Genomic DNA, 11,389 nt, shown 5'->3' with positions numbered 1-11,389 from the left:
GTATCGGATAAAACCTAAACGATACCCATCCCTAATTGTAACAGCTGTGAAAATAGCAACACTGGACGTGTTAGTCGAGCTGTGGACCCCCCAGTAGTCCCAGTTCAATTAAAAAGGAGGGGAGGGCTACTGCGCAGTACAGCCACGAAAGCCGTGTGAATGGCCCAACATCCTGTGTGCGAGTTATGTGTTGTATGACGGTGTGTGTGTGTGTGCGAGCACCCAGGCCCCCCCCACCTACACACCTACTCTCCGCCCCCGAGGGAAGCAGTCAGACGTGTCATTGTGAAGACGTTTCAGCATATTCGTGTCCAGATGTTTGGATCTGGATTGATGGAAAGATTTTGCTCCTACATTACAGTTGGGAGGAAAACTGGCTCATCAATTTCAAAAAATAGCTTAGACATTGTTGTTAACCCTCGGGGGGCACAGACATTTCAACATTTTGTTCCCCAAGTAGGTATTTCTCCATTCAGCTGATTGTAGTTAAAGTTTTCCTGTATTATCGGTTGCAGCTGCTGATATTCTAGAAATTTACAACTTCTTTAAATGAAATAAACATCTTGTATTTTTTATCCCTTTTCATGCCACAATGATCTGATTGTTCCCAATGGCTGTTAGTTTACCTGGGATAAGTAAGCACCTACCAGGCGGTCAGCGGGTGTTTATGGCTTTTAAAGCAGTTATGATGCTTAATACTGGAGCTTATGAAGGGCAGAGGAGAGATTTTTGCTTTAACACATAATGCTTGTTCTATGATCAACCAGGTCTGAGAGCCTGGTGGAAACATTTATACCTGGATATCCGATGTTACCTGACTGCTGGTGGTATTTACAACTCAGAGACAGAACATCTGACATGGATGAGAACTTATCTATAAGTGTGATCGTCTTTATATTGAGGTTCGTGAGTTCCTAAGGAAACACATCGTCAGCATAATGAACTCCTTTAACATCCACGTTTGGTCAGATTGCTGCCACTAGTGGCTCGATAAAAATGACAGGAAGTGAGGGAGAAAGCAGACAGGCCTGTCTAACGCCCCTCTGCAGACCGAAGCTTTGTCAAGTACGAGCCTTTATCCTAGCACGAGCGTTTGGAGAGCTGTCTGTTACCCTGCGGTGACGCTCAGACACTCCTCTTCTGCTCAGCTCGTCCATCAGAGATGACAGGATGCTGCTGCTGTGGCGCTCGTACCTCAGAGCGTAGAGCATGACGAGGCGCACGGCGTCCAGCTCAGACACGCGTGGATTTTGCAGCAGTCGCCGCACATTCTGAAAGAAGATGTTGTGTTATGGCCCAAACAAGCAGGAAAGGAAGACAGGAAGTCAACACAACGCATCCAGAATGACCTTCATTTATGACACATTCAAAAAAACCCGTGAAGCTCAGGAGGACGGAACAGCTGACATTTACCTGCTGAGCGCTCGAGTGGTCATTCTGACAGGCCAACTCCTGCTCCACCTCCGACACCTCCATCAGCTGCCGCTCCGACACTAGTCGGGACAGCTCGCCCACCACCGTCACATGTTTGGACACGGTCCCCGACATCTTCTTAAACTGGGGGTAGTTATCTACAAATGCCTACAGTGGGTGACAAAGGACACAAATCATCAACATTTTTTACAAAGCATCACATAATTAAAACATTCAAACATTCCACAAATACAAGAAAAAATACATGTAAAAGTTTTCCTTCCATCCATTTTCTGCTCCAGGTCCAGCAGTTTGAGCACAGAAGCCCAGGCCTTCCTGGGTCTGGCCTGAGCCCTCTTCCCAGGGACACGCCCAACATTCAGTTTAATTATATTTTATTTATAAAGCGTCAAATTACAAAAACAACAGTCGCCTCAGGGCACTTTATACTGTAAAGTAGACCCTACAATATCACATAGAGAGAAAAACCCAACAATCATATGACCCCCTATGAGCAGCACTTCGGCAACGTTGGGAAGGAAAAACGGACACTCATATAAGCTCATCCAGCGTTCCCTGACCAGGATGAAAAGCACATTGCTCCCCCTGAATAACAGATGGGCTCTCCTCTCCATCACCCTGGCATAGAGGCTGAGGAGTGTGATCCCGCTAAAGCGGGACGGTTCTCCCATTCCAAGGGAACTCTCCCTGCTCTATTCCGGCCCATTTGTCAGCCAATCAACATCCAGCAGCTCACGTCATCTGATTCCAACAACCAGCAGTCAGGAGGGCTGCAGGGAGCGCATCTCGGGTGAGGGAAAACTGCTCTGCTGTCTGACTTCCGTGCACAGACGGACACAGCTGTGGTCCATAAAACCAGATTTAGGGACCTCGGGTCACATCTCATCCACCCTGTTGGCCCTGACTGGATAACTTTTTAAATACATCAACCTCAGCGACTCACTGGGTGATGAGTACAAATAAAAGTCTTAAACACAGGAGACTCCAAATCACAAGTTAGGAAATGCAAGTTTCTGGGCCACGCCCCAACAACGCAATCTTTAAGCCTTACGGTTGTTATCCATTCAATTTCATCCGTCCAACTAGGGCTGGGCCATATTATACCGTTCACGGTAATACCGGTATAATGTTAGGCAACGATAGGAAAATGAAATATCGCGATAGAATGGGAGTAAAGCGCGCATGCGCAGTGCCTTTGTTTTCATACGCACATGGCCGATTGTTGAGTGAAACAGATGAACCAGAATTGGTTTGTAAAAATGGTGCAACACGACAAAGCACATTTTTTTGCAGAACATGCAAGCGGCCGTCGTTATTGTCGTATTTGTCGGACTAAGATGCTCTTAAATCTGGGAGTAATCTGGGTCCTAAACTCCGTATGCTTCAGGTCAAACGACACTGCAGCATCACTGAGAGTTAAAAACTGTCTAAATTCTTTCATCTTTAATAAAACGATCAGCATTGCTGCTTTACCAGGTGTAACTATGAAGTTTAACTTCCAGGCATCCATGAAAACTAAAGTTATTACATTTAACGGAGTTAGAAGTTAGCAGGTAGCTAGCGGAAGTTAGCTCGCTAGTTTCGCTAGTTACCTAAGCATGATATAGCATGTTCTGACTGAGAGATTTCTGAAAAAATTCAAACGTACAGCTCTGCTATCACTTCCAACATAAATGAAGACAGGAAACTAAACAGCAGTGACGTTTGTAGGGTTACTGAAGTTGGGCTAGCTGGTATATAATGATGTGCTACGTGATCGCTAGCAACACAGCTATGTTAGCATAACATAAACAGTGAAGCTGGAGGACGAACACTAACACTTTTCCACTTATAAAAGTTAACGTGAAGGTTCCTGATGGTTAGAGACAAATGCAATCGCATGGCAGGATGCTGTAAATGGACCAAACTTCAGTCAAGAGAACAACTGAGATAATCCATCCACAATACGAGGTTAGTCATTAATATACTGCAACAACATGGGAATAGAGCAGCTGCCAGAGAATTCAACATTAATGAATCAATGGTACAGAAGTGGAGGAAGCTTGAATAAAGTTTGATTTATCTGACTGCTTTGTTTCGCTTAATGTGCCTTATAATCCCGTGCACCTTATGGTCCGGAAAATGCGTACTGCACACTGCAGTTTAATGTTGCAAAGCACCTCTTTTTAACTTCAGTGGATATTATACATGGTTATGCTCAGGATATGTCAGCCCATTTCTACTGGAAATGCCTTTTGGTTAAACTTTCAGCAAGGAATTTGCATTTGCACTGTTACATTTTTATAAAGCTTTAATGTACATAAAAACCAGCTTCTTGTTTAAGTGAAAATAAATGGAAGGTTGTCTTTTTGCGCTAGTAATGTTGTGGAGTTGTATTTTGTCTCGCATCAATTATATCGTCAGTTATATCGTTATCGCAAATTTTCAAATACATATCGTGATAAATATTTTTGGCCATATCGCCCTGCTCTACGTCCAACTATCCTCTTCTGAATGTCTTGATGCTCAATCATCCAGGTAAGTAAATCTCCAAAAGTTGATTCTGTTCTGGACGTAGCGTTTGGGGGAGAAACGTTTCGTCATCATCAGGTGACGTCTTCAGTCTCAGCTGACTGTTGGTCTCGTACGACGTTACATCTCTCTTCACTTGCATCCCAGTCATGGAAGCGTTGGAGGTAGTTCATAAGAGACTACAGGATCACCGTCAGCATCCACCAAGTGTGTTTGAACTGTGTCTTCATTCCACCTACTTCACATGCAAGGGTCAGTTCTACAGGTAGAAACATGGGTGTGCCATGGGCTCCCCAGTTTCACCCATCGTGGCCAATTTTTACATGGAAGAAGTGGAAAAGAGGGCTTTGCTATCCTACCCTGGAACACCACCAAGCCATTGGTTCAGGTATGTGGATGACACCTGGGTGAAAATCCAATCTCAGGACCTACCACATTTCACAGATCACATTAACTCATCAAATAAATCAGGGAGGATATGAAAAGTGGCAGGTTAGCCTTCTTAGACTGTGAGATTTCCATCAGGGCTTTGATCAGTGGCCATGAGAATTTGCATAATTACAATGAAGGACCTGACCTCCCAGCCCATTGTTCCTTCAGTGGGCTGGTTTCAGTCATTATGCAAATGTCCTGTTTATAAGATTGAAACCTGCAGTCAGCTGAGGCTGAAGACGTCACCTGATGATGACGAAACATTTCTCCCACAAAACGCTACGTCCAGATGAACAGAATCAACTTTTGGAGATCCTCTTCTGAAGCAGAGTCATGGTGGGTAAGCAGGTTCTTACAGACATCCTCCCCCCGCCTTACACTTTCCCTCCTGGGAGCTACGAGGCCTTCTGAGGCTAGTCAAAGGGTTTTTGTGTCTACCCTGGGATCTCCTCCCTGTGCCCAGAACGCCTCCAACGGACGGTGCCATGGAGGCATCCTAATCAGATACCCAAACCACCTCAGCTGGCTCCTTTTAACACACAAGAGAAGCGGCTCCACTCCATCTGGAGGTTTGAGTTACTCGATCTGTAAGGCTGAGCTCAGCAACCCTGCACAGGAACCTCATTTCAGCTGCCTTTCAGATTTCATGACCACAGCTGAGGGCTGGAATGTAGGCGGACTGGTAAATCAAGAACTTTGGCCACCTCTCTCTTCACCACGACAGTCCGATACAACGCCCACATTCCTGCTGACACCAAGTTGCTGGCCCGATTCACGCTCCACCTCCCCATCATTTCAACTCTCTTGCTTGTGGCGACCTCCATCCTCCAATCCAGAGGGAGCATTCCAACATTTTTCAGCAGTTGCTATGACGGGGAAATTAACTACAGAGGCCAAACCAGTTGTGTATCAGGCTGTAAACATGATTATTTCTGCATTTTAACACAGGAGTCTAAGGGGACTGACTCCCTGCTGAAGCCTCTGGACTGCAGAGGAACTCACATTTCCAGCGCTGGGGTCGATGTTCGTGTAGTAAAACCTTTAAACTTGTATCAGTAAACAAGCTGAGCCCTGGCTGGAGCCTGACCTTCATGTCTGAGATGGACTCCAGCTTCTGTTGTCCTTTTGGCTTTTTCTTTTGGAAATCCTCCATCAGGTTCTTTATATTGGTGCCAATCTCTCCAAAGTTCAGGTACAGGTTCTAACGAGGAGACGAGAGAGCGAGGTTAGTGACTGTTAGGACTCGTTTCTGCTCTGAGAGTTACCATTGTAACCTGGACTGAAGGGGCAGCTGAAACATCACATTTTTAAAGTCTGCTAGAAACCTACCAACATGACGAGCGCAGCTTGTTTCTGTCACTCGTTTCAATCCTATTAACGCTGAGCACAGATGCTGACAGATGTGAGCAGATGTGCTGCTGTGTGAGACTCACGTTGGCGTAGAACTCGTCATTCTCAGCTGACAGGACCACCTCTCTCAGGTCTTTGCTGATCCCGGGCACTCTGGACAGGTCGATCCTGTTGTTGTTGAGGCCAAGCAGCTCGTGGACCATCGCCTGGTATGTCCACTGCAACACAGCGAAAGCTCGTAAACACGCACGCGCTTCACACAGACACACAACCAGTGAATTTATGATTTGCTCATTTTGTACACACAACAGCCATCAAATGAAAGTGACAAATGAGCTGCAGAGGATGCAGTGTGAAAGATGACAGAATTATTAAAAGTGCAAAATGATGTCACAGAGGACAGCGAGCGGTCACCTGATTGAGCAACGGCGTGATGGCATCGTCGCTGCGGTCCAGGATAAGCAGCAGAGGAGGAACTTCAGTCTTCCTGAAGTCAAACAGCTCGTACTCCTTCGTGATGATTTGCTGACAACAAACAAATAAAATACTGAGTAGTACTTTTATTCTTCAGAGCACTACTTGAGTAAAAGTGTTAACAGCTTGAGGCTCAAGTGTTTAAACCCAAGTGCTCAGGTTACAGCACAGAGCTGACATCATCTTTGACCAGCCAACAGGACACTCGGTGCTAAAATAACCTGTAGTGGCATTAAAAGCACTTTTCAGTGAGTGTGTGATGACGTGTGTGATGATGTTGCTGTGGAAACCTTGACGCTCTCCGCGAGCCGCTTGGACATGTCTGAGGACAACTGGTAGCGGATCATCGGACATTTCTTCAGAGCAAGCAGGACGGAGGTCAGTCCCTGAGTGCAGCGTGCCAACATAGAGGGTTCCCAGCTCCGCCCCTAAAACACACACAGGTGATGTGATTGCAGCATGTGGAGCTTTTTAGGGCGGAGCTCTGACAGCTGAGGGCCATGTGGTTCTTACCCGAGTGACTCCCTGCAGGTTCAGAGAGAACAGGTGAGGATTCACAGCGATGAAGTCTCCATAGAACTCCTGCAGACACACACGCGCGCACACACACACATGCAGACACACACACACACACACACATGCAGACACACACACACACACACACACATGCAGACACACACACACACACACACACACACACACACACACACATGCAGACACAGGCAGACACACACACACACACACACACACATGCAGACACAGGCAGACACACACACACACACACACACACACATGCAGACACAGGCAGACACACACACACGCAGACACACACATGCAGACACAGGCAGACACACACACACACACACACACACACACACACACACGCAGACACAGGCAGACACACACACACACACACACACACATGCAGACACAGGCAGACACACACACACACACACACACACACATGCAGACACAGGCAGACACACACACACACATGCAGACACACACACACACATGCAGACACACACACACACACACATGCAGACACACACACACACACACATGCAGACACACACACACACACACACGCAGACACAGGCAGACACACACACACACACACACACACACACACACACACACAGTAAGCTATACTTCTGCTACTTTGGTTTTGATGATGTCACTCAGGTGTGTAAAGGGTTAGAACTGTGTTCACAGCAAACATGGCGCCGAGTTTGTCCTCGTGATGCTCACGCGGGCAGGACAACAGCTTGCCAGGACATCCTATGAATTCTCAGACCTCGGCACAGTTTTGTTCTGTGTCTGCTTTAAAATTAAATTTGATCAAACAGCTCGGCCCGACCAAACCGCCATAGTAAGCTCCTCCTCCATTTGTGACTGTCAGCATCTCACCTGACACTTGGAGAAATGATGATGTAGCACTGATGGTCATGCAGGCCAAGCTGGATGTTAATAGCAAGGAATTCTTTCATATTACATACATAACCGTAGCATGTTGGGCTACATGTTACTGATGTCATCAAATGAAGGCGTCACAGAGGAACACTTTCAGCTCTAGTCAACTTAAACTCTGATTATAAACAAGTATTTGTTGTATTATTAGAGGAAATGTTTAATCAGTGAAATAATGATCTGTCCAAAGCTTGAAGGTTTCCACATGTCAGACGTGAATCACGGTTAACTGGATCCAGCCTAAAAATCACAAACGTGCCGCCGTTACCCAAATCACTACGTTCACTGATGAGATGGAAACGCCAACAGCTGTTTTTCTGCTCCTGATCTCACGCTCAGTTGCTCCTTTGACTCAAACCTCATAATTAGTTGAAAAGAACAACCCGACGGAGCAAACGGTCGAGCTCACAGGATTCATGCTGGTTAATGAAACTGAAACAATGAGAAGATGACACAAAGATTTAACCCTGCAGCATCAGCTGACCTCTCTCTGCAACAAGGAGGTGAAGACAGAAAAAGACCCTGGACTAATATTATTATATTAATGTTGTTAAGACGTATTTTGGCAGAGTCAAGTTCAGCTAAGAATGAGCCGCCATGACTGACAGAGAGATCTTACATCATGTAGAAATATTAAACCCCCACGCTTCCTCGGAGGTCCTGACACTCACCTGGACTTCAGCCACTACTTCCTGTTCATCAGCCTCAGCCAAGGCCTTGATCTCACTCTTACTGATCACGTTGCTAAAGTCTGAAACACACACACAGACACAGACACACACACACACACACACACACACACACAGCAGTCAGTTGATGGACTTCAGGTACAAACAAACTTCTGCCCCAAACCAAACTCCAGAGAAGAAGTCTCTGATATCTGTTCAGCTGACAAGTCCACAGCTGTAAGTGAAAGATACCTCACATTTGATGACAGTGTCACCCTGTTTAATCAGACTGGCGTCATTAAAAGCAGCAGGATTCGCTTTTAGCAGCCCCTCTTCAATGTGTATAACGAATTTTCTGATAAGATCGCTGATCTCTAGGATTCTGCAGCAAAGCTAAACTCAGTTGTGTATCTTAGCTTCCGAACTATGTTTGAACTGTCCGAGGACGACGAGTGTCAAACCAGCAACCCTGTTCTCCTCTCACTCCAGCCCTAACTGTCACTGTGGAAACTTACAGATGAAGTAGACGCTGTACTTGGGCCTCCTCAGCTCCTGGATCAGGTGCTCCACATTCTCCTGCAGCAAGCACACAAACACACAGTTGCAGATGGTGTTACCTCACACACAGACACACACAGAGTTACTCAGAGGGCGGTTTGTACCTTGGTGGGCCGCAAGAAGCAGATGGCTTTAAGGTGCTTCATGTTATCCCTGTTCTGAGAGTCAATCCGCTCAAACAGGTAAACCTCCTTCTGCAGGATCTCAGACTGAGTGTACACCACGCTCACTATACTGGTCTGAACACACACACACACACACACACACACACACACACACACACACACACACACACACACACACACACACACACACACACACACACACACCATCAGACACAGTAACGTTGCTGTAAACACTGCTGAGCACCAGCACCGCTAACAGTCCTGGGTCGGTCCTCACCGTCTCCTTGTCCATGAGCAGCACCTTCATCCCGGGCCCGCTGATCTCGATCATCTTGGAGATGTACTGCTTCACCGCGAGCGTCACATTCATGATGGCGACACTCAGAGACCACAAACAAAAACAAATAAACAAAGAGCAGCGGCTGCAGAGAGGGTTTTTTCGTCTCTTTACCTGCGGAGCTGCTATAACAACACTGGAGCAAACTTCCTTCCGGGTCCCTGACGTCACGTGCCGCACGCACTCTGCTTGCGTCATCGGGTTCTGAGAGATTTTTCTAAACTGGTAATAATAATAACAATAGTAATAATAATAATAATAATAATAATGCACGTTGATATTGCCTTTTAGGCTGACGTAGAATAACATCCTTCAGTCAGAATTTTAAAATGGAAAAACGTAAATTACACAATTCCACTCGTGAAATGCTTTATTTATACCAAAAACAACAACAACAAATACTAGTCTTCGTTAACATATATATTTACATGCAAATAATATACATGTAAATATATTTACTGATTTCTTTTTACATTTTGTTGGTTGTTGTGTTAGAAATCGCCACACCATCCTAACACTTTGGGCTGGAAAGTTTAGGTAGGTAGATTCCGGAGCTGTTACATTAGAGCCTTTGATGGTCGCCGTTCATGTCTTTAATCAGAGTTTATAGACTCTGTAAATAAAAACAGTCCCAAACTGATTAATTCTGTGTTGCTAATAATTAGCTTAGCATTAGCATGCCAAAGATAAGAAGCATGCCACAACTGTTAGCGTGCCGACATAGCGCTGAACTCTACTTAAACTGGCAGAGTGTGGTGCTTAAACTGAGCGTATTTATCGTCGATAAGCAAAAACATCCGGTTACGAGGAAGAAAACATTTAATAAGCCACATATCAAAACAGTTGCTGTGAGCCCCACGGAGAGGTATCACTCCGCTCCGTCTGAATGTAGTCCCGTAACAGCAGCGCAAACGGGAGGTTGTTGGCGGAGGGATACGGTTGTGCTAGCAGGAGCAAACGACATCTCCAACGTGTGTGTGAAGACCACACATTATTCATTTTATTCCTAAAGGAAAAGCACACTGTTCACAGGCGGAATTTTAACGGAATATATAATTGTTTTGCACATTAAATGTCCGGATAAGGTAAGCGTCTGGTTGGTATACTTTTTCAATGGATGTCATCCAGAGTTATTGAAGTCTCTGAGTTAGCAGCTCGGCTAGTTAGCATAGTTAGCTCAATGCTAAGCTACAGTGTGGAGAGACTGTAGGGAAAGATAATGGTGTATAGATTTGTTTTTATCACTCAACTTTTAGTAGTTAGAAATCAGTAAGTGACACGTCGTTGATCTTTAGCATGCTAAGCTGCAGCTGTGGTTACTGAATGTGTTTTAATTGAGTTTTGAAACTTGCTCATGAACTAAATGTATTAATGTTTTTTAAGCTCTGTTACTTCTAATAGAGTTTAAGGTCACCTATAACAACTTTGAGCTACTCCCTTTATCAGCTACTAATGAAATCTCTTTGTTGTTGAAAATAAAATATTAATACGAGCTCCTTATTGATGAAGTTGGCACTGCTAACTTTGAGATGGCCACTAGCAGAATGCTCATACAGAGCAGCTGACATATTTATGAATGAAAAAGGTTCAGATCTGTGTAGAGCTGCAACACTAAACTCGTTGAGCTTTGAATTAGGTTTTTAAAATTTGTTTTCGAAGATTTAAGCCAGAAGGAAGTAATTTTAGTTTGAGATTTCCTTTTGCGTTCAAAAATAACATTGGTATAATTAGCCACATGCTCTTTGTTAGGAACCCCTGTGAAATGCTTTTATAAAGCTTATTTTGACTGATGTCCTGTTTGAATTGCAGAGTTGATTTATTAGACTGTATTAAAAAGGAGGTCTCTATAGATAATTTCCCTGTTCAGAACAACTGTACCTGGTGAATGTTTTTATAACTCACCTGTTCAAATTGGATTAATGCTTAATATTTGCATTTTTTAGAGGCATGTTTGGCCGATGGGTGCACACTGACGGAGGTGGTTCTAGCTGCTAGCTGGAGCCTCTAGTTTTTGTGCAGGTTTGTCTCAC

General features: G+C 44.9%; 2 protein-coding genes across 5 annotated transcripts in view; one reads left to right on the top strand and one right to left on the bottom strand.

Annotated features, from left to right (window-relative positions):
* The window catches only part of vps45 (vacuolar protein sorting 45 homolog), a gene marked incomplete at its 3' end in the record, with an annotated part of 13,462 nt that extends 2,074 nt beyond the window's left edge, over nucleotides 1-11,388 (bottom strand). The window contains 12 exon segments of one of the 2 annotated variants that reach the window (XM_076873556.1): nucleotides 1,113-1,271; nucleotides 1,414-1,581; nucleotides 5,465-5,578; nucleotides 5,811-5,945; nucleotides 6,142-6,252; nucleotides 6,492-6,629; nucleotides 6,715-6,783; nucleotides 8,343-8,422; nucleotides 8,855-8,915; nucleotides 9,002-9,136; nucleotides 9,300-9,581; nucleotides 11,262-11,388. In XM_076873556.1, coding sequence (XP_076729671.1) covers nucleotides 1,113-1,271; nucleotides 1,414-1,581; nucleotides 5,465-5,578; nucleotides 5,811-5,945; nucleotides 6,142-6,252; nucleotides 6,492-6,629; nucleotides 6,715-6,783; nucleotides 8,343-8,422; nucleotides 8,855-8,915; nucleotides 9,002-9,136; nucleotides 9,300-9,557 — 1,428 coding nt within the window. 2 annotated transcript variants of the gene reach the window in all.
* pogza (pogo transposable element derived with ZNF domain a) overlaps nucleotides 10,213-11,389 on the top strand; it is a 21,688-nt gene continuing 20,511 nt past the window's right edge. For 2 of the 3 annotated variants that reach the window (XM_076873554.1, XM_076873553.1), the window contains exon 1: nucleotides 10,213-10,444. The gene's annotated coding sequence lies outside the window, so the exon portion shown is untranslated. The remainder of the gene's footprint in view (nucleotides 10,445-11,389) is intronic. The other variant, XM_076873552.1, reaches the window with a different exon arrangement.

The sequence above is a fragment of the Maylandia zebra genome, linkage group LG14, assembly GCF_041146795.1.
Source record: "Maylandia zebra isolate NMK-2024a linkage group LG14, Mzebra_GT3a, whole genome shotgun sequence".
Classification (NCBI taxonomy): Eukaryota; Metazoa; Chordata; class Actinopteri; order Cichliformes; family Cichlidae; genus Maylandia; species Maylandia zebra.
This window is presented reverse-complemented; position numbering and strand designations above follow the sequence as displayed.